At 37.8% G+C, this 24,322-nt stretch overlaps 1 protein-coding gene across 2 annotated transcripts; it reads right to left on the bottom strand.

Annotated features, from left to right (window-relative positions):
- Positions 1–1,846: 1,846 nt before the first annotated feature.
- On the bottom strand, positions 1,847–7,990 carry LOC141439084 (uncharacterized). Of its 2 annotated transcripts, none has more exons than XM_074103218.1 (2): positions 6,951–7,990; positions 1,847–2,850 (listed from the first exon to the last, which is right to left on the bottom strand). In XM_074103218.1, exons 1-2 carry the CDS (start codon positions 7,324–7,326, stop codon positions 2,051–2,053), a joined length of 1,176 nt encoding a protein of 391 aa, XP_073959319.1. In that variant the 5' UTR covers positions 7,327–7,990; the 3' UTR covers positions 1,847–2,050. The 2 variants fall into 2 exon arrangements, with proteins under 2 accessions (XP_073959319.1, XP_073959318.1); XM_074103217.1 differs by having other exon boundaries at positions 5,802–7,990.
- Between the last annotated feature and the right edge of the window lie 16,332 nt (positions 7,991–24,322).

The raw sequence follows: 24,322 nt of genomic DNA on the forward strand, positions 1-24,322 counted from the left end.
ATTAAGATCTTTATTCTACGTAATTGCGATTTACATATAACTATGGACAAAAGCATCACGGCGTGGAAGCCAAGGGGACGCCAACACACTATTTTCCGGAAATAGTCGTCATTAATAAAAATAAATATCATGGGACATGGGATAAACACCAATTGACCTAGTCTTAAAACTAAGCAAAGCTTTGTACTATGGATACTAGGCAACTGATAAACATACTTAAAAAGATAATTACATACTTAAATATATATTAAACCCAAGAACAAACAATCGTATATCATACAAATATCTGGCTGGAAATCGAACCCAAAGACTTCAAGCATCGTAGTTAGGTTCGCTAACACTAAGCCATCCGTCGCTCAATGAAGGTTCCAGAATCCACGAATCACGATCCTTGTCAAGAGAGTAGCGGATTAAAATAATGAAAAACACAATACAGGTACACAAAATACAAATAGACAATAAGCTTGGAACCTAATCTCAAAGGTGTACCAAAGTACCAACCTTTTGCACACAAACGAGGAAAGACCCCAGTAACCTTCTGTATGTTATTTTTTGTGTTCATATAAACGTGAGCATTTTCCTCTATTTACCTTCATTAAAGCCAAAAAAATCTCGCGCGAGTATACCGCTAAGTCTAACAAAGGCAGATCTCGCAAGCTAGTTTAAATTCAAACTACCTAGCAACCTAAACTACACGCCTGTTTGTCGGGGCAAAAATATAACTTCAGAACAACGAGGATAGTAAAAACCAGGGTTGCCATGTGAGGTTTTTTTCAACGGAAAAAGTTTTTTTTTGTTATTGTGTTTTCAATTGGATGTAAAATACAAATAAGACAGCCAGAGAACTGGAAGTGAAATTCGTATGTTGAGTTTACCTACATTCATTACATTCATAAAACTCACTAAATGAAAAGTTCGAACTCAAACCCACGCTCTGCCGCATGAAAGGTCATCCATAAGTCAAACAAGACTACTGGGCTACCATGGATTTTTTTATACCTACGCAATTTACCATATTAAACCCGAGAACTATTAAAAGCCATCAATTACGTGAGGGGGGTGGAGTGGATACGTGGGCCACTTAATTAGAAATACCATGCGATGATCAACTCCTGCAATTTCTAATGATGAACGAAGTGAGGGAAAGAAGCGTGCTGGAAGAAGAAAGAAGTCCTGGCTTGGCAAACAACGCGAAATGGACAGGAATAGCCAGCGTTGAAGAGCTATTTCGCTTGGCTAGAGACCGGACAAGTTTCGCAGAGCTGACGGTAGACCTCTAGTAAATGGAGAGCCATAAGAAGAAGAAATTACCAATATACATTTACCGTGTACGCAACTAATTTCATACTATACTATTACTACTACTCTCAGAATTACATAGTGTTGGTGCTAACTAAAACCTAAAGCACTAACCACAGAGCAATAAATCTGTCTTTAATTTAATCAATTACTGCAGTAAATAAGGCTAATGAACACATTTGAATATTGAGACACTCCAGAATAATATTTACCACCTTAATAATTAAGGCTTAATTGGACAAACTATTTATTTATACTTAATTGATTACTTTCCAATCAGTATCTGCTAATTTATTCAACAAATTACATTGACAACCCTAGTCAAAACATTTGTAGTAAAAATACGTCTGTGCCTCGTTTCTATGCAAATGTATTGGCTTATTCGTTTAATCCATCGCGTTTCGCCGGTCCAAACTGCTTGTATTGCTTTAAAACCGAACTTAGGGATGCTAAAACTCCGACTTCCAAAATACAGAGTCGCGTAAAAGGGTAATGTTAATGGTTATGTGGGATCTAGCCCTATGTTGAGTTAAATAAAACTTGTGGATGACATAGGTAGACTGTTTTAATCAGTCGAAATTACAAAAATATAATTAAAAATATGGGAGAGCGGACGCGCCGCGTGAGCTAGCCGAGTCAAGAAGGGAGGGGCGCGGGCGTCGCGCGCTGGTGTTGCCATCCGCACCGTAGAGATGGGCTGCGTAGCATAGACATGCTCCCCGGGTTGAAGGCTTCAATTCCGATGCAGGCTTCAAAGGTCCTGGTCCATAGGCAGCGGGCAGAGGTTGTTCCATCCTCTTCGCAAGGTCCCTCGTCTGGTCTTCACATCCGCAACGCGGTTGATGCCGTCAGGGCCTGGATACAGCCGGGTCACTCGACCGAGGCACCACATCAGTGGTGGGTTGACCTTGTCTTTGACTAGTACAAGGGAATCCACTTTTAGGCTTGGCGATGACGACGTGAGCCATTTGCTTTTCTGCTGTAGTGTAAAAACATAATCATTAGCAAATCTGCGCCAGAAGTGCTGCTTAATAACATCGATGCGCTTGTGTCGCTGGAGCAGGTTGATGTTGACGTCATCGGCGATCTGTGGGCATGGCACGGAGGTGAGAGATCGTCCAATCAGGAAATGGGCAGGGGTTAGAGCTGACATATCGGTAGGATCAGTGGATAGGGGAGTTAATGGTCGTGAATTTAGTATGGCTTCAATCTGAGTCAGACATGTGGACATTTCTTCATAAGTTAAATGAGTTAAATTTAGAATACGCTTTAAATGAAATTTGGTACTACGAACCGCTGATTCGGCCAAACCATTAAAATGGGGCGAGTATGCTGGGGTAAATAAGAATTTAATACCTTCATCGGCCAAGTCTGATGCTAAATTTGATTTGTTAATTACTGAAGTTAATTCGTTACATGCACCGACAAAGTTGGTTCCATGGTCTGAGGTGATTGTCAGTGGCTTGCCACGACGTGAAATAAAGCGCTGTAGCGCGGCGATGTACGCTTCTTTAGTCAGGTCCGTAACGAGCTCCAAGTGGACAGCCTTTACTGCGAAGCACACGAATATACACAGGTAGGACTTGAGCAATTTACTGCCACGGCCTTTCTTATCAGCTATAAGCACTGGCCCAGCATAGTCGACTGAGCAGTGAAGAAATGGAAATTCAAGTTTAGTTCTAGATTCAGGTAATTGACCCATAATGGGTTGTACTGTTTTGCCCTTTTGCCTAATGCATGGAATGCATTTTCTGACAGTTAATTTAGCTAAATTCCTACCTCCTAGTGGATAATACTGCTGACGAATATTAGCTAAGAGACCTTGAGGGCCTTCATGTAAGAGTTTAATATGTTGAGTTTCGAAGATTATTTTTGTTAGGTGATGTTTACTACATAGTAGTGCAGGGTGTTTTTGATCATATGAGTATGGAGAGTTGTCAAGTCTGCCTCCTACTCTTATAATGTCATTTGAATCTAAAAAGGGAGTAAGGTTCAATAACCTATTTTTAGCAGGTAATTTTCTTTGTAATTTAAGAATCCTATACTCCTCAGGAAACATTTCACCTTGGCATAATTTTATGACCGTATTTTGAGATTCACGGATTTCATCTGCAGTTAAAAAACCTCTATACCTACTTTGTTTGTTTCTACAGTTCGATATAAATCTTTTGATGTAGGTTACTACATGAAATAAGCGACTGAGATTAGAATGCTTATGTATGAGCGTTAAGAGAATGTTAGTGCTAGTGCTGCTAGTATTAGAGCTCTGCGCTAAGTGGCAGACAATATCGGGCAAATCGCGTTTCTCGTTAGGCATTTTGGGCCATTCTTTATCATTGGACAGTAAATATGGTGGTCCCGACCACCACAGCGGCGAAGAGCTGATGAGATCAGCCTTCACCCCGCGAGAAACGAGATCCGCCGGGTTGTCAAGAGACGGCACATAACTCCACAAGCCGTTTGCTGTGGTTTCGTGTATTTCATTTACACGGTTGCGAACAAAGGGTTTCAGTCTATGAACTGGTGTAGACAACCAGCCTAGAACGATAGTCGAATCGCACCAGTATCTGCAATCAACCTGTAATGTCATTGAATTTAAAATTTTAGCTGTCAATTTTGCACCTAAAAGTGCACCGCATAATTCGAGTCGCGGTATAGTGGTTGGTTTGATAGGTGCAATTTTATTTTTTTGATGCTATTAACTGAACATGTATGTTGCCACTCTGGCTTATTGTTCGGGCATATACACAAGCACCATAAGCCTTTTCGGAACTGTCGCAAAAGGTATGTATTTCTATCTTTATATAATCATTTTGCAATACCCAGCGTGGAATTTTAATGTCATTTAAATATGATAGTTTACTTGCGAATGAGGCCCATTGTGTTTTTATGTTTGTTGGTACCTCATCGTCCCAGCCAGACTTAAGTTTCCAGAGGCTTTGCATAATCATTTTTGCTTCAACTATAACTGGGCCCACAAGACCTAGAGGGTCAAAAATTTGGCTTATGACAGACAGAACATGGCGTTTTGTAATTTTTTCGCGTAAATCTATGTTTATAGAAAACGATAAATATCAGAATCACACAGCCAATGGAGGCCTAATGTTTTGGCGGACATATTTGGGGCCGAGTCAGACAATTGCAATATATTTTTTATTTCTTGTTTGCCATCTGTTATTACCTTCAAAATGTCTAAGTTATTAGACTGAAATTTTCGCAAATTAAATTGAGCTGAGGCCAAGATGGAAATGAGTTCCTTACAAGTTTGTATGACCTCTTCTTTCGATGTTCCTCCTAGGTAGTCATCAACATAAAAATCTCTTTTAATTGCATTTTTAACTTTTTCATTATTTGTTACATCGGCTAAGCTAGTGAGACACTTTATAGCTAGGTACGGCGCAGAGGCAGTCCCATAGGTAAGTGTGTTTAATGTGTATGTCTTTAGAGGTGCATATTGATCAGAACGAAATATGATTTGTTGCAGAGGGCGCTGTACAGGATTGACTTCTATGGCACGGTACATTTTTTCTATGTCACCGGACACGACAAATTTGTGTTGACGAAATCTAATAAGTATAGACAATAAATCATCCTGTACTGTGGGACCTACCATTTGCAGGTTATTAAGAGACACCCTGACGTAGTAACAGCTGATCCATCAAACACTGCGCGAAGCTTTGTCGTGGTACTCGATTCACGTAGTACGCCATGATGAGGAATAAAACAAGAGACATTATTATTATTGCCACAAGTGTTTGATAGAGGCGGGGAAGTTGAGTTTAGAGTCATGTGACCTAATTGTTCATATTCTTGCATAAAATCTGTGTATTTTTCTTTAAAAACTGGGTCTCTATTAAATCTACGTTCGAGTGAGAGGAATCGCATTTTTGCCATTGCGTATGAATCGCCTAACTCACTCGGATCTTTTTTAAGAGGTATAGTTACCACAAAACGGCCTTTTGAGTTGCGGTAAGTGTTAGCTTGAAAGCTTTCTTCGCAGGCTCGCTCCTCAGCAGTGAAGGAGTGCCGCGTTGGTATGGTGTCTAATTCCCAGAATTGATTAATGTTCTCATTTTCTTTAATGAAATGACAGTGATGTTGATTACTTGAGTTGGTAGTGCTAGCATGTGACACATAACCTGACACTAACCATCCTAATTTTGTTTCATATAATTTGGGTTGTTTTTTACCCAAATCAATGGAATTGTTGCAAATAACACTCCAGAAAATTTCTGCCCCAACAAGTATATCTACCCCAGAAGGAACATAGAAAGAAGGGTCAGCTAACTGAAGACCAGTAGGTATAGGAATGTCATTTACTTTAATTAACTTTGATGGCAAAGATTTAGTAATTTCATCTAAGACAAGACAGTCTAGATTTACTTTATAATCACTATATAGTGAGTACAATGTGAGATTGCACAGCTGTGTGCTTTTACTAGATTGATTGCAGATACCTGATATTGTTGACCGTGTACTGCGTCTTGACAGACCCAGCTTACCGCAGAGCTCATGTGAGATGAAGTTAGCAGTGCTGCCGTTGTCTAGCAGCAGCCGGGCTGTGTGCTTGTTGCCATTGGAGTCGTACACCTTCACCATCGCTGTGGATAGAAGTATTTGGGGAGCAGTAGTCTGCTGTGTGATGTTGGTTGACAAGGTGACGTTATCTGTGGGAGGCTCATAATAGGTCTGATTGTCCACTGGTAAAGCGACATTCTCTTGTATAGGGACTGAGTTATAATCATTTGAAGAAGAGTCACGTTTTTCTAAATGCAGCAATGTGTTATGTTTGTAACGACAATAACGACAGTGAGGAGACTGACATTTATTTTGTGAATGACCAGTGCGCAAACAGTTTAAGCAGACATTAAACTGCTTCGCTTTTACTACTCTATCTTCTATACTCAAATCCCTGAATGCATTACAATTGTAAAGTGTGTGTTCATCTTTACACAAAGGGCATTTATTTGTTTTACTATATTTGCCGGAGCTGAAATTATTTTGCTGACTTTTCTGACTGTCAGAGACAACAATGAAACTTTTTGATTTGGGATGATCAAATTTAGAATTTTTAGCCTTATTTTCTTCCAAGGTTTCTAATAAGTCTGCCCTGTTTCTTAGGAATGTGCAAAAGTCAGCCAAAGTGGGAGCATCAGAGCCCGTGTTACGGTGTTCTTCCCACTTGAGATTTGTTATAGGATCTAACTTAGTGGACATCATATGAATGATCAGTGTGTCCCAATGTTCTGTTGGTTGGTTGAGAGTAGTCAGCGCTCTTATATTTTTATTAGTTACATCAATTAGATACCTCAGCGACCTACTAGATTCTTTTGAAACAGATTCAACATTAAACAATGCTTGGACATGGTTGTTAACTAATAATCTTGAATTGTTGTATCTATCACACAATAAATTCCATGCAATTGTATAATTATTATTTGTGAAATCAATATTTTTAACAATCATTGCAGCGTTGCCCTGCAGAGATGCTCGCAGGTAGTGAAATTTGCTAATGTTGTCCAATTCTCGGTTGCTATGGATCATTGATGTGAATATGTCTCTAAACTCGAGCCAGTGCTGATAGCTGCCGTTGAAAATGGGTATGTTTATCTTAGGCAAGTTAAATCTTTTAGTGTGCTCACAAGTCCCACCTGATTTATCGTTGTCGTAGCTCGCCACGGAACCTGAGCGACTCGGTGATCCAGGAGAACCATCCTTGTCGGCGCCTGCAGGGAGGAGGTTGCGCGCGGAGGCCACCAGTCGGTAGTACTGGCTTTCGAACATTTCTCGGTCGGCATACTGCTCATCAGGAGGGTCGCAGAGCAATTCCAGTTCACACTGTAATGTGTCGAAATCGTTTATAAGGTTTTCTATCCTAGACAGACGGCACTCTAGCTCGGTGACATGAGCATCGCTAAGATTCTCATAAGAAATAGCAGTATTTAAGTATTTTTCGAATTGAGTTAGTTTAGCTTTTATACTAGCTTTGCTTCTTTTAAGCTTTTTAATGTTATCTGCCTCAGACATTATGTAAGAAAGGTGCAAGGAACAGCAGTCAAAGTTTGCTTTTATTTGAGGTACGTGCGCATAAACTCGATGAATGCTAATGGAATAAGAATTGGAAAAACTCGTGCTTTGCAATGGAAAACAGCGTTAGAAAACTGCGACCGCTTAAGTAAGACGGCCGTACACACATATGCAAGCGAAAATAAATAATTGTAATTTGATTCCAAGCGACAGAAGTTTAAAATTGCAAAGGGAAATGCATTGTCACACTCGAGTCACACTCAAATTTCGGCGAAGAAAAAAGGAAAAGTGCAGTTAAATGACATAATTCCTAATGACTTGAAATGGAAAGGATAACAGAAGGAGTAATTTGGAACGATCTCACTGTTCTACCGGCCAACGCCCTTTTTCTTGTTTCATTCACGTGGCCGCATGATGCTTTCTTCACTCGAACTCGTATTTTCTTATTGCTCGAAGGACCATTGTGGGATCTAGCCCTATGTTGAGTTAAATAAAACTTGTAGATGACATAGGTAGACTGGTTTAATCAGTCGGAATTACAAAAATATAATTAAAAATATGGGAGAGCGGACGCGCCGCGTGAGCTAGCCGAGTCAAGAAGGGAGGGGCGCGGGCGTCGCGCGCTGGTGTTGCCATCCGCGCCGTAGAGATGGGCTGCGTAGCATAGACACAGTTACGTAACAAGTTTTTTTAGGTGTAAATGGAGGGTAATAATTGGTGTTGCATGAATTCTAATTTCTGGGTTTAGGATAAAGTTAAAACCTATTAATAAATTTAAACTCAAAATCAGCTGTAGGTCAGTACTGCATTAAAATTTCAAGGACAAAATATTACACAACATATTTTATGCTGAATATGAATATGAATATAAAGGCGTTACAACTCCGAAATAAATTTAATTTGCATTTAAACTAATCTTTGCCTATTTCTCTATTTGCATGTTTTTAATTTGTTCAGGTTTGGTGAACTAAACTAATTTATACAATTGTGTATTTTATACAGTATTTGCCTTAGTAATTTCGAGTGCATAAATATGGATTTATCTAACCGTTTAATAATAATATGTACCACACACTATATTCCGACGTAATTAGGCCGTGGTAACATATTTTTTGAGTGATTCGAATAAATATAATTTTGCACTAGACTGTACATTATCTTCGTAGTGTCATTTATCTATCTTTACTTATAAATCGGTGTAGCCGTGGTGGCCTAGTGGTTTGACCTATCGCCTCTCAAGCAGAGGCTCATGGGTTCAAACCCCGGCTCGCACCTCTGAGTTTTTCGAAATTCATGTCCGGAATTACATTTAAAATTTACCCGAGCTTTGCGGTCAAGGAAAACATCGTGAGGAAACCTGCACAAAGCTGCGAAGCAATTCAATGGTGCGTGTGAAGTTCCCAATCTGCACTGGCCCGCGTGGGGACTATGGCCCAAGCCTCTTGTTCTGAGAGGAGGCCTGTGCCCAGCAGTGGGACGTATATAGGCTGGGATGGATGGACTTATAAATACAAACCGTGACAATACTGATTGACCGACTAATATCTTGAGTATCATACAGCTGCATTAAGAAATTCGTTGCGAAATTATACAGGCATAACATATAACAAATATACTAATCAGGAAAATCTTTTTTTCCATACGGGTAAAGTCAAAGGCCTGAGATAGTTTATCACACTGTCTTAAGTCTTGCTTTTCTAGTAAGTGGATGTAAATATCAGTTTCTGTCTGTTTCCCGTGATGGCACAAAGCTACTGAAGTAGATGCTGCACCTGTCACTGAGACTCGGGAGAAAACCGCTGTTTTAGGATTGCGCGGGAACGCTGTTACGGAATAGAAGAGAATTAAATAGCGTAAGATCTAAGGGATGCAGATCATAATGCCAAAAATGTATTATATCTACATTTGAAATAGGTACCGAAGTGTGAAATAACTATATTATTATTCAAAAAGACCCAAAGTAAAATGTAACATATTCGGTCAAACGTACTTTCGGGATTAAAGTTTCGGTCAAAAAAGCATAATTAAACGTTAAAAAATTTCGTATCTACTTTTAATTATAGGTTTTGTGTGATTTGGTATTATTATAATGTGTACCGCATCTAAGACCCTACCGTAAGATTTTGGTTCTTTTGCAATGTGTCTTAAAAAATCTTGAAAAAAGGGTGAACTCTAATAAGGACTTCCCGCGAAGTAACGCCTGAATTATGCAATTATTTGGTAGTAATCAATATTATAAATAAGCTCAGAATTGCTCAGCGAGCTATGGAGAGAGCTATGCTTGGGGTTTCTCTACGGGATCGAATCAGAATTGAGAAGATACGTAGAAGAACAAGGGTCACCGACATAGCCAAGCAATTAGCTCGTTGAAGTGGCAACGGACAGGCCATATAGCACGAAGAACAGATGGTCGTTGGGGCCGTAAGGTTTTCGAGTGAAGACCGCGGATCGGCAAGCGCAGCGTAGGACGTCCACCGACGAGATGGACGGATGACCTGGTTAAAGTCGCGGGTTCACGTGAATGCAAGCTGCTTCAACCGAGGCAACTGGAGGTCTATGGGAGGCCTATGTCCAACAGGGGACATCCTATGTTGATATGATGATCATGATGATGAACCAATATTGGTCCGGTTTGGATGTCTTGGTGATTCATTATACTCTTAGCGTCATGCGTGTCATGTGTTTATTATTAATTTGTTTTGATGAAAAGTGCAGATAAGGCAAAAGTAAGTCTCACTGGTTCAGTTATAACCTGTTCACTTTAGCCTTGAAGAGTCCTAAGTCGTACTCGTATCTATCTGGAAATACAGACGAAGCGAATATCATTCTTTAGCAGGTCTTGTAACCATCATCATCATCATCAGCCGGAAGACGTCCACTGCTGATCAAAGGCCTTCTTTTTAGAACGCCAGAATGAACGACACTCGCCACTTGTATCCACCGGTTTCCCGTACTCTCACGATGTCGTCATGTACCTGGTGAAGAGCCTGCCAACGCTTCGTCTTCCGGTGTTTGTAAGAATCACGGGTCTAATACGATACCTCCTACGTATACTGGTACAAGTGACAAATTTCTGATTTTTAGTTTTTTTGCAATTTTGTGATTAATATTTCCGTATTTACCTACCACAAAAAATTTGCACGGATATTCCTATTAGTTTTGGAAATAAAGTGACGTAATGAATGCATCTAACACCGTTTTGCTAATCGGTACAACGTATACTGAGGCAACCGACATGCACCACTATACGCGGCACCGATATTGTCGCGGGGCCGGGGAAGTCCAGTGTAACTGGCAGTTGCCTCAGTGTACGCGCTAGCCGTCGCTGCGTGCGGACCGTTTTAAACTGTTCTACGAACAAATAATTTGATAGTATAATATAAAAAAAACCATGTTTTGGTCTGACAATTGCGGAAGGCAAGACCACAAAGCCGTATTTTCTCATAGACAGTCATGGAAACTAAATCCAATGTGAAACCTTTTCGTGATCTATTTCGCTATGATTTTTCTTGGCAAATGTATGGGATGTCAACATAACATTGGTAGTACAACGGTTCCACCCAGTACCAGTACGTGATTCAGTTTCCTCGGCTATACCTACATGTACGCGTGCTAGAAATATAACATTGCAATATTACATTGCATTCTGGTAGTTGAGCATCCCCAAAAAGAAGGCGAAGGCATGCATGCTTTAATTAAAATGAGAACAGTAAATTTCAATATACCTACAGGTTGATAAAAAAAATCCTGTACTATACTGTAACCCATATTAGGGCTACTGATTACTAATACGATGTAAGTGGGAAAACATCGAAATTAGAAAGTCTTCTTGCGACTCCACTTCCAATGCAAAACTTTTTTTTTCGAATCACAGTATTTTTCTACTTGTATCATATTAGTAATTAGTAGCCCTAATGTGGTTAAAGTATAGTACAGGTTTTTAATAACCCCCTATACACATTTTTTATACACACCTAAGAAATGGTACCTGGCTACGTATATGGCGAAAACGGATAAAAACCGTATGAAGTTATAGAAGTTTCCCAAGACTCGGAAACAGACACAAAATTAAATCTATTGTCAAGAAGACATTAATATATAAGGCGTATTATTAAAATTAATGTTATATCATGGATAGGGAAATTTGGAAATAATTCCGATCCGCATTGGCGAGTGCTTACTCCAAATAGCGAATTGAGAACTGTTTTAAATATGTAGTTGTGCTAAATACTTGTGATGTATAGATATCACTAAAATATGATTGTAAATCTGTTTTCAAAATGTACCTAGGTTTATTGCCAGACTCTTCTCAACAGAGGTTTTTTTCGAACCGGTGGTAGATTTTTTTGACATTCATAAGTGCTTGTTACAATCTAAATTGAATAAAGATATTTTGACTTTGACTCAATATTTCATGTCAAAGCTTGGCTTAAGCAAAGTGCTAATCAGACTCGCGCACGAAGGGTTCCATACCATTTATACAACTTCATTAGGATTAGCAAAAAAATGGCAAAAAATATACATTCTGTTCTATTTTTTGTTATATATATATTATATCGACTACAGTTATACATAATCTGTGAAAATTTCAACTGTCTAACTATCATGGTTCATGAGATACAGCCTGGTGACAGATGGACGGACAGCGAAGTAGTATATAGAAGTAGGGTTTCCGTTTATACCCTTTGGGTACGGAACCCTGAAGAGGCACAAAAAGCTAAACCGTTATGTGGATACAAATGGGTGCGATGCGATATATGTATCACATGAGGAACCTTTCACAATAAAATACGAGTACACATTTGAACAGGAATACGAATCCATTGAATGTGCTTCCATTAATTTAAAAGCACTTAATACAATTACTTTTCGTACTTCGTAATAAAACCATTTATATTTCAAGTGAGGTTTTTTATAAAGGTATATTTCTGTATTTTGTATAGCACGTTTAAAACATTACTAGCGGTATATTGGTACAAGTGGCATGCTAATGTTAGCGTATATTGATGCAAGTGATTAAAAACGTTTATAAATCAATAGATGAAGGTAAAGAGCATCTGTTTTATTGTTCATTGCAAGCCATATAAGTATTTCATCTAAAAATTCATATACAATATAAAAATATCGTTAGATCAGCAATCTACGCATTACGCCGTATACTGGAGCAAGTGGTAATTAGCTCAGTATACCGCACAACTACAAGATGTAAAATACGCGTATAGTAGTGTATCTGCAATTTTCTCAAAAACTATAAGAAATTTCAAAATTCCATGAATACAGGTAGAAAGCAAATATTTTCTTTGAACCAATGCAAAATTTTGAAAAGTTATGTCATAAAATGAGAAAGTTACAGGTTTTGGAACCTTTGAACAGCTCTTCCTGTAAATTTATGATTATGCACTTGTACCAGTATACGTAGGAGGTGTCGATATGCTAAAGCAAGCTCTATCTGACTGCATTTCCGTCACTCGCAGACACCCCTGATCTATGCACCATCTCGTACACATTTTATCTTGCGAAGTGCTCAGATAGACACGAAAAGAACTTCTAGAAAATTCATACCGCGATCGAATCAAAAAAGACTTAACTCTCACACCCTTCAAACGCATTTGGACCATTTTGTTTGGCAGATAAGGTTGCTTTTTGCAATGTGCTATTGTGGAGATAGGCGGTGATACTCGAATGTCTTGTTGAACGGAGTTGAAAATAAATGTATGGAGGTACATTAATCTGTGGAGACGCATCCTTGTGGAATGAAATGGCGTGAAAATATTGCAGGTTATTTGTGGGTGTCCGTCTTGTGACTCTCGAGCCCTCTATAAATATTGAGTTACTTTGTAACTAAGGTCTCGGTTTGAAAGGAATCTTTTCCTTTAGTGGTGGGAACAGTATTGGCCTGGTTGTTATTGTTAAGTCTGAATGGATTTAGTAAGCTCGTCCAAAGACTATTATTTTAAGTATATTTTTATCTATATAAGCAAGTATGTTTATCCGTTGCCTAGTATCCATAGTACAAGCTTTACTTAGTTTGGGTCTAGGTCAATTGATATATATATTTATATTTTTTTGTATAAAATGTGGAACATTTTTGTAAAACAATTCACAATGTAATTGGATTTTGCCAATGGAAAAATTAGTAATCTGAAGATATATTCTGACTTTAAGATCAGTAGTAAAATTTGACAGATTCATAAATAAAGTGAATTACGAGTAGGTTCTCAACATTAATAAATTACTCTACAAGTATGGTAAGTAAGCAATATAATAAGTGACAATATTGCCTTGCGTGCCTAAGGCGAATGCTAGACGAGCAATAAATATTTTGATCAATCAATATGATCAATACTGATAGATTGATTCAATGCGGAATTTAGGAATATAGATTTTTGCGATAAATTATGAGCTGCGCTGGTCTCTTTTTCTGGTTTTTCTGTGCATCCATGTCTCAGTTTGTATTTTCGATATAATATATGTGGGAATGAGGGTGTATTTGCGGACAAATGATTTGATGGACAAGAGCGGACGGTATGACCGATGATTTCTGTGGAATGAACGAGATGAGCGAATGAGTGAAAGAGAGTTGAGTTACGATCGGGTGAGCCTACGTGCTAGTTCTGTTTTCTGTGTTCCTGCTTATTTATATCTTTAACGTATTCCATATTTAATTTTTTTTAATAACCTTTTTTACTTCTCGTTTATAAAGTTTGTTTTCCTTCAAACGATCCCACATATATGAGATCATAAATCAATCAATATGATAAAATTGCCTTTATGTATCTCAAAGTTTTACAATTGTAATTGTTTCTTTTCTTTTGTACAATAAAAAGTTTATATATGCATACATACATCCGTCAATACGCTATGTTACACGATCAGTAAATATCACAATAGGTAGGAACTTATATATAGCCTGTTTTTAACAATTACCATAGTCAAAAAATTTAACGTGAAAAAAAAAATCCTATGTAGTTAACTTTGTAATTTTTTTTCCACCAAATCTGCTACACCCAGATAAGAGTAACAAGCGCTAAAAGTGTTCCTCGAACGCCATAAGTTCCAAAGAGGGGTTCTTTCCCCCAGACCCGCTGAAATACGCTTGAAGCGCTGTCAGGTTCCGCTGTTTATGACGTCGTTACGCTAACATCGCCCGCGCCGCCAACTTATGTCTGCTGGTGGCAAAAATTCGAACTAAATTTGGTGGATGCTCCTTGACAATTTTACTTTTTTTTTATTCACTTTTAATAGTGGCACAGGCGATGCGTCGTTCTAAGAACAGAATGATAACCGTTAGCGAAGAAAGGTCCTCGAGTGGCTACCACGAGCCTGAAGAGGAGGAGATGGCAGGCCTCCTACTAGGTGGACTGATGACATCACGACAGATGCAAGTGGCGAGTTATCGTTCATTGTGGTTTTCGAAGTAGGAGGCCTTTGTACAATAGAGAAAGTCTTCCGGCTGATGACGATGGTGACGGCTTTTAATAGCTCGACCTGAATTATTTTTCTGATGGACACAATAATAGGTAGGTACTAAAAGTGACGCAAAAGTTTTAGTACCTTTCCGAGTCATTAATAAAGTAGATGACCAATGGCTGATTATTAAAGAATAACTTGCGTTAAACTTAAAGATAGTATTTCAGGTGCTACTGTAAAAAATTAACCGGATTTCAAATTTTACAGCAATAACTGCGCTATTTAAGATCTGTTCTGGGAAATCATATCAATACCAATAATAATAATAATAGAAACAACTGTATCTTACACTTTGTAGATTATGTAAAATGGCATCTATAAAATTTCAGATAGGACACATCGACGTTTAAGTCAGCAGTATATCGCGAGCAATCCACGCGCTAGTGGCGCCACCGAACAGATAACTTGGTACGCTCTAATACGCTTTTTCCACCGCGGCTTACCGCCAAATTTATTTGACAATTATTAACGTGGCTGGCACTAAGCGGGCATTACATCGCGCTCCATGTTTTTCTTGGGATGTTTTCGTACGTAACTCAGGGTGAAATGCCGACACGTGCAAACTATTAGCTTCCCAACTGCGGATTAGAAAATAATTCACCTCTCTGAATGTTATTATGGAGCGGAGTCGGATTTATTTTATTGCCGCATGAGATATATGCGAGTCTTTCGGGTTTAGTTGTAGTAGGGTTTGTTTATCGAGCTCCCGTTCGTAGGATTTTATGGCCTCCATGGACTGTTTCGCGTAAATCTTCTTTATGTACCATTCGGTGTAATTATTGCTTTATTCGCCTGAGCGACCCGCTGGATGTTATTGAATGTTCGTATAAAATATTATTGATCGAGCAATAAACTTGCTTTATGTCTTTTTTCTTTTTTATAACGGTCTCCACGTGACTCACGGAGGCTATTTTTGGTGATGTTAGTTTAGCTTTTTACTTTGGGTGTTGTTTAGGTATTGAATAAACCGTGCGTATATTGCATGGGGAAATTATTCTTGGAGAATTATTAGTACAATACAACACCCAAAGTAAAGGTACAATACCTACACATACGGGTCAAAACAAAAATCGAAACATACATTTCTGTTCATTCTACGCAGCAACAACAACAAGAATGTTTATAAAGTGAACTTTCTTCTTAAAATAATCTATGGTTCTCAGTATTAAAGAACTGCTAACATGGTTACCTTACCAATATAATGTTGAGCATGGCCATTTTTACTTCTTTTGGCACAATGTTTCTTTTCTTTCTTCTATGTAATATGTAAGATTATATAAGGCTGTTTGTTATTTTAAGCTGTATTTTTTTTTCGTTATACCGAAGTTTAGTAAATAACTTTTTTTTCTTTTTTTAATTTTTTTTCATATCAATGTGACCTTTGAAAAGTGAAATGCCATTCGGTGACCAAAAATTGAGCCGCACACCGTCAGTGCAAACTTCTTAGGACTTTATCAAAACAGGTTCAAGTGTTAAAGATCCCTTTCCATTACCAATCAAATTTATCTGGCAGCCGTTTTTGCCATGCTAACGCATTAAACGCACTTTATTTTCAAAGTTCAAGTGATACTAAAGTGCAATACAGTAATATTGCAGCGATATGTGATCAAAGAGAGCGGGGAATTCGAAGTAGTCGCCTATCTCAATGGTTTTATGGAGAAATAACACAGATCGTTCATCATTCTATTTTCTGAGAATTGGCGGTTAAGATCAAATAAACATATTTATTATATAGTGCAAGTTGAAAAGCAATGCAAGTGTGTAACCCATTGCAATAAAAAAACTGGCCAAGAGCGTGTCGGACACGCTCAAAATAGGGTTCCGTATCCATTACGAAAAAATCAAGTAGTATTTTTTTAAGGAGTTCGTATTGTGTACGGAATCTTCCAAGTTTAGACCAGGTATATATTTTATACCTTAGGCTGCTATTTACTATTAAACTACTAATTATTCTGAAGCAATCTTAGCAATTATATTTTCTTTGTAATTTTGTCATACTGACTATACCATCCTGTTTTTGTTTTAAATTTTTTCCACCCAACAGTTAGCTTTAAAAATTGAATATTTCTCAAACAGATCCCTGAATTGAAAATCGTATAAAATGATACCCATCACCATAGGGTTAGTCAAGAAAAAAAAAACACCCCCATTTTTTTACGTCTATAGGAGGTAGCCTAAACATTTATTTTTTTATTTTTTCATTTTGTTGGCGTGGCTGATATGTATATTCATGCCAAATTACAGTTTCTATTACTAACGGTCTCTGAGCTTAGCCACGGACAGACAGACAGACGGACAAACGGACAGACATGGCGAAACTATAGGGTTATTGACTACGAAACCCTAAAAATACACTGGATAATTCCGGCATTCCGGCAGTACTCTGATCATGGTGATTTTATTCGTTTTTGAGTAATTAAATAACACACACTATTCAAACATAAAAAAAATAATTACAATATTAGGAGATATGTTAAGATACGATTAAGTATTTACTTTCTACGTACAATATCAATGTGAACCAGGTTTTATGACTAAGTAGTTAATATTATTAACCTCTTTCATGTCCATTTAGGTATGGATTGCGCCGCTGTCAATATCGCCGCTGGTATATCTTTAAGCTGTCAAAAGTATATCATTTGACTGCAACCGGTTGCGCCTGGCTACCGATCATTTGATACTCCAGTACAGACAGCAGCTTATTCTACTTATACTAATAATTTCACTGTCCCAAAACAATATACATTTTGTTAGTATAGATACTCTTAGGTACATGAATAACTGGCATGTTATGAAATGTTCAAGTTTTTAATTAATGGTTTTACTTGCTAATTTAATAGGTATTATTAAAATGTTGCATGCTACAATATGGTGGAACTATTTATTAGCAATTTGCACTACTCACGTGACAATTTGAACCAGCTGGAGTATGTTTTAAAAATGAATAAATGAAAATCGAAATGAACTGCTTTTTTGGAAAAGGAGAACGTTTGTGCTTACTGTTAAGTTAGACCGCAATGTGTGTATGTGTCTGTCTGTTGTAGCATAGCTACTGAACGGGTGGTCCGATTGTAATGTGGTTTCCTAATGGAAGGCTAGTTTAATCGAAATGGTGAAAGTAAAGACTATGTCTGTTTGTTACCTATTCACGCATGATTCGCTGAAACGATATAGGTGAATTTTGATATCTCCATTTTTGACACTCCGGAGAGAATTGTAGCATATTTATTAATCTTGATTTTTTTTAAAGAATAATAATAGTTAAATTATTTCCAGAACGACATATAAGTATAATGTACATAACATAATACTTGCATAAAAGTTATCGTGGGATATCGGTGTTACATTATTATTTTACAGGAATATTTTAACCACCGCATTTCGAAATTGTAGAGCCACGCGTCACTGCCCATAATGTAGCTGAGTGAGCATAAAACATACTCTTAAATAAATCCCTTCCCGAAAATATTGTAATTAAAAAACCAGAATAGCATCACACGGCCGAATCACAAACAAAGGCAAGTGGCTCAAAATCCCAGTGCAACTGTATACACCTGAGGCCGTATTTGCCTTACGTTTCTGACGCTCGCGAACGCAATCAAATGACAGACTTCGCATACAAAAACTGTCATTTGATTGCGATCGCGAGCGTCAGAAGCCTTAGGCAATACGGCCTCTGTATACATAGAATACTTGGTTTAAGAACTAAGTTGTTTAAACATCATAAAGATAGAAAGAAAGAAAGAAAGAAAGAAAGAAGACATTTATTCACTTACACAGAAGACACACATATACAGCAAAATTAACACAAATAAAATAAAAATTAAGAAAAACACATGAAAACATTAAATACAATATACACAATGTTGTGTGTCCCCGCGAAAGTGAAACGGTCGCTGACTCAGCATTATGCTGAAGCGTTAAACGCCTGCAGCGCTGATTTTCTGCCAGAACCGTCTGTGACTCACGGAACGATACACAAATAATAAATAAATAAACCACTTATCTATACATACACAAAAAATGAAACACAAAGATGTAGTCTCCATGGGTCAAAATCGGATTGAAAACTTTTCTGTTGACGCTACGCTGTTGCGCGGCGGCTACCGGATAGCACTTAACGGATCGCCGTCGCGTCGCCGTAACGCTATCGTAATCGTAATGAATGTTATAACGATCGCCTTTTATCTCTTTATCGCCTCCTGTCCAGCGCCTTTTTAATTTTATCGCTTTTGAAACGCGAACGACATAATCGATTATACGTAATTTGAAGTTCGACTGTTAATTTGGTGGGACAGTAAGTGTAGTTTTGTATGAGGACATGTAGGACAAGTGTAATCAGCCATTGAACGTCCACTGCTGTGTCTACTGACATAGGCCTCCCTTATAGGCCTCCAGTTGCATCGGTTGGAAGCGGGCTGCATCCACCGTGAATAAAAAACAAGTCATCCATCTATACAAGTATTTTATTTTTCAAATATACGTATACAAATATTCTTTATTGATCACCAAAAGCACTATCTCATTGATGGAGGGGTTACGCTGCGATTTCCGACCCGCGGTTTACATTTGAAAACTTTTTGGCCCCAATGACAAGTGCAATATAAATCCCTTTTTTTTGTTTTTAGGGTTTCGTACTTCAAAAGGAAAAATGGAACTTTAGGATCGCTTTGTTCTCCTTTAAAAAATAAAGCAGTCAAACTGCGAGAGTGGCTGCCCGTGATGACACTTGAACCCTTAACTGACCATATCATCATCATCATCCCAGCCTATATACGTCCACTGCTGGCACCAGGCCTCCTCTCAGATCAAGAGGGCTGGGCCATAGTTCCCACGCGGGCCCAGTGCGGATTGGGAATTCGCACGCACCTATGAATCGCTGCAGGTTTGTGCAGGTTTCCTCACGATGTTTTCCTTCACCGCAAAGCTCGTGGTAAATTTCAAATGTAATTCCACATGAATTTCTAAAACTCAGAGGTGCAGCCGGGGTTCGAACCCACGACCCTCTGCTTGGAGAGCGATAGGTCAAACCACTAGGCCACCACGGCTATATATGTCGTTAACTGACCATAATATTCGAAAATACAAACTGAGACATGGATGCACAGAAAACCGGAAAAGAGACCAGCGCTGGGAATCAACCCGGGTCCTCAGCATTTCGGTGCTGCGTGCTATAACCTACCCAGCTTTTTCAAAACAAACTCTAAGGCCGTCTTGCAGGAAAAAATAAATCTAATTTAGTAGTTATCCAGGCTTAGGTTGACAGTTCCATGAATGACCACTATAACTGAGCTTAACGCTAACTCGAGATTTATGTGTTTACTGCAAGTGGGCCTTAGACATTTACTTATTGCGTTGCCATCGTAACAAGAATCTTGTAGGTAAACCGATTGCATTATAATTAAATTTCAAAAATTGCACGGGCATATTATACAATAGTTCAGTTAAAGACGGCATAAGCTATTTCTAATGCGGGCGAAGCCGCGGGTTAAGGCTAGTCCGATTATAATTATACTTTAAATAAGCATCGACCGAATCACTTTGAAGCTCGACGGCGATGGCCACCGGCTGCCACAGCCGTCGGTAGCGATACGAACCACAAAGCATGCATTATCTTGATAGGCTGTCACTCAATCTCCCATCAACTCATTCTTCCACACCACTTTATAACCACAGCTCAAGCTCGATAATCCATTGAAAAGCAATTCTTATTCCACAGTAGTAAAGCGACGATTATTTCAACAGCGCTTGATTAAATCGATTGTAAGAAGACAATCGATGCGTTTGATTGACAGATAAAGAACTCGATGCGTCGGCTTTGTCCGTAGATTGATTATTACTGTCTTGTAATTGGTAAGAAGTTTGCTGGTAGCATTGTTATGGCATGTCATTCTGCTCGAGTTACAGAGTAAAATAACTAACTGTACTATGTGTGTGCATGTACTAGATTGCGCTTGTGGTTTCGCTTCTATTCACGAATATTCTATCTCATTTTCCACGTCTAACTAGGTAGGCAAGACCGCTAAATTGCTTACCTTGGAAAACTTCTATCATTTTCCACCCTAGCTGATACGATCGCGTGGGTTAATTAAATTTTAATTTGACATGGATTGCTACCATCAGCCAAATAAGAGCCATATAAGTGATCTATCAAATTTTAAACAAGTTCCTATCAAATTAAATAGGTATGTCTCTAAAGTCGAACTTTCAAGTTGACAGAGACACGTCTATTGGCATTATTGTTTTATGACATGCAAACGATTATCAAGTTTAGGATGGTAGCTGGTAGACCACATTTTTGGCTGACGGTACATAAGGTCCATTGTCGTAACTCATTTTCATACTCGGCTGGGTTTGAAGGTATGTACTATGTGCCTGTGTTTTGTGCACTCTAAATAAATAATTAATTTCCAAGAGTTCGGTCTGGGCGTTATAATGCAATAAAAATGTCTCCCTCTTAAATTTTTTGCCAAAAAAGAATTATTTAGTATTAAAATTTACGGAATGTTTGTGAGTCATATATGTAGTTAAAGTTTTTCATCATCATCCTAGCTTAAATACATCTCACAGAAGTCTTGGGCTGTAATGAATTATGTCACAGGTTGTGCAGGTTTCCTCGGTATGTTTTCCTGTACTGTAAGCTTGAGGTAAATTTAAACGTAATTTTTGCACATGTATTTCGGAAAACTTAGAGATACGAGCCACGATTTGAACCCAGGATCTTGTGCTTGAAGGGCCACAGGTCTAACCACTAGGCCACCACGGCTTTTTTGTTTTGTTTGCTTTGGTATGACAACGAAAGAGCTACTAGTGCACTAGTAATTACGTTATTGGCCGTTGCATATAGATCTACGTAAAATAAACTACATAAAATCTACATAAAATATTATATCTATATGAAAAATATTTCCCTCGAGAGACTTAAAATGTCAACGACCAGTATAAATACTGTTCCGCAAAATATCAGTAAGATAACACACGCGTCTGTTTCTAACCGATTATTTTTTTTATTTTTTTTGTAAAATTATATCTTTAATACAAGTTTTTTTTTGCTGACTACTATTTGTGACTGTACTTCCATTGTCATCCAAACAACATTTATTGTACCAAATTTCAAGTCGATTTTCACATCATCATAAATACCTAAACAGCTATTCGAAAATGTCTAGCGTGAAAGCAAATTCAAAAACATCAAACCCGAGTCAATTTAAAAACCCTTGTAGGGCCTATCTCCAACCAACAATCGAAGCTGTCCTCTAACGATTTCAATTTCATCTCGATACTCTCGTATCCGATATCTGATCCGGAATGGCTATGTTGATAGCAACACTGCTTGAATATGAAGCAGCTCGAACTGCTTACTGCGACAGAGTTTTATTTTGCTACACCAACCCTATCAAATGCGACCATGTCATTACGATAGGTTGTAAAATACATCTCGCATTCGATATTGAACTCAAACACATTAGGACCACGGTTTTCTTTTACGTGGGAGTGTTTTAGAGACTTAGGACATTTTTGAAACGTAGAGCTGTTAGACGCGTAGTGCTGGCACAATCCCCCATTATCGATATAGATAAGGGGTTCCTAGGTGAGTATTAGGTCGAATAAGGCTCTATTAAGTTGTTCCGTCGCGCTTGGCAGCGATAAAACAGACTGTTATCTCTCTTCTCCACGATTGGACACGTCCGTATTCTAAACTATGCTTTGAATGCTTAGTAATAGTATTTAAGAAGCATTAACATAGACTGAGCATTTATTTTGCAGCTCTCATTACGCTAAAAGCAAAAAATAATTACTTTTTCAAATACATCTGTATTTTGAACCTATACTTTGAAACCTGTAACTCTAGAACAACAAACGGTATAATATATTTTTTATAGTAATGCAATGCAAGCCAGTGTCAGTATACACACTGACATCATGTGAATATATATTGATATCTTACGTGTAATCATATTAATCTATCTATAAGTATGTAACACTTAAGACAATAAATTCTTGTATATTTATATTTTAGGAATCTCTGAAACGGCTACAATGAACGCGTTTTAGAGTTAGCTCGAGTGAAGCTCGGTCGACCAGGCACTACTAATTTTCTTTATCTCGAGTGCAAGTTAACCAGTGTGTGTGTGCGTGTGTGTTTAAAAACAATTATTCTAATTTATTTTCACCTAAGGGTACCTACACATTAACACATAATACTGAAGAACCTTGGCTATAATGTTTTAAGATAATACAATTTCCAATATAATATTTATAACAAATGCGACCTATACGTTGAGTACGTAATTATTGAAAAAAAGTAATTTCCGTAATTTACTAATTGAAAACGTACATAATGTCTACTGCTGCTCTAAAATGTTCACTATAATTTATTTGTCTAGACGATTCATTATCATTGTGAGTAAATATCGTCCCTTTTAATTTTATGAAGCTATTGACCAAATTAACTGGTGGTGGAATAATTTCAGTTACTTTTGTACACTGGATGTGCTCAGACCTGTCCAGAAAATGGAGTGAGTATAATTTTTATGAATTTATAAAAAATATTATATACGCCGTGTTTTTCTTAATTTCCGCTAACATCGACAGACGGCTCAGACTACCTAAACTGAAACAATACGGTATTTGACTATTTTGTATATGTTTTATAAATTAAACTACACAATGCCTGTTATCGAATAGAAAAACAATTTTAAGCTACCCTTTGCAAATAACAAAGTTATAAAGGTTTGAAATTCAAGATTAGACAGAGAAAGACTTACTGGCATGTGACGTCACACTCCAGAACCGCCATACTTGCTGCATAGAGAAAAGCGTTTGAGAAAGAGACAGGTACTTATATAGATTTTTCAAAAAATCACTATAAATCCAATTTTGAACCGATTTAAATTTTCTCTTCGCTAAACACTATCTGTATGTCTATATTTTCATAATAATATTAAGATATGGCAAAATCAGGAGTTGTCAAATACCGTATTACTTTGCTCTCCCGCGACCTTATGATAGCTACGTTTCGTTTATGCAAGAAATGTGTGTTCATGCAGTTTCTCCACCTCCACACTGTAAGAACACACACAAACTCATTTATCACCACCACCACCACACTACACTGATGCATGTCGAACTCAACCAGAGCTCATCTTCAGAGCAACACAACCTTCACCATGCTACTAGATGCCAGATAGCATTCATAGATATGGACCTTCGCAAAGAAACTGATTCAATAAATTATAAACTACCTAGGCCCAATTGCATGATGAAATACAAGTACATAGTATTAGTGAATTTCCATACAAAATCGGTACCACTATTTACTTATTCTTTATTATATTTTTTTTTACGACAGTTAAAATCTTTTTTTTTCGTGCACAGTCATTGTTAAAGGTCAAATTGTAAATACATGGAACAAGTTTGGCATTGACGTGACACAAAAGAGATACATCGTAAAACTCGGTTTTATACCTTCCTTTGCTAAATATGTGTGAATATGTGTGAGACATGGATACACAGAAAAACCAGA

This window comes from Choristoneura fumiferana, chromosome 20, assembly GCF_025370935.1.
Source record: "Choristoneura fumiferana chromosome 20, NRCan_CFum_1, whole genome shotgun sequence".
In the NCBI taxonomy this organism is placed as follows: Eukaryota; Metazoa; Arthropoda; class Insecta; order Lepidoptera; family Tortricidae; genus Choristoneura; species Choristoneura fumiferana.

Excerpts from the sequence above, each read along its gene's own strand:
- LOC141439084 (XM_074103217.1), bottom strand. The coding sequence starts at position 7,326 with ATGTCTGAGGCAGATAACATTAAAAAGCTTAAAAGAAGCAAAGCTAGT. Across the intron at positions 2,851-5,801 it reads CATCTCACATGAGCTCTGCG|TAAAGGCTGTCCACTTGGAG; the intron begins GTAAGCTGGGTC and ends TGTGCTTCGCAG.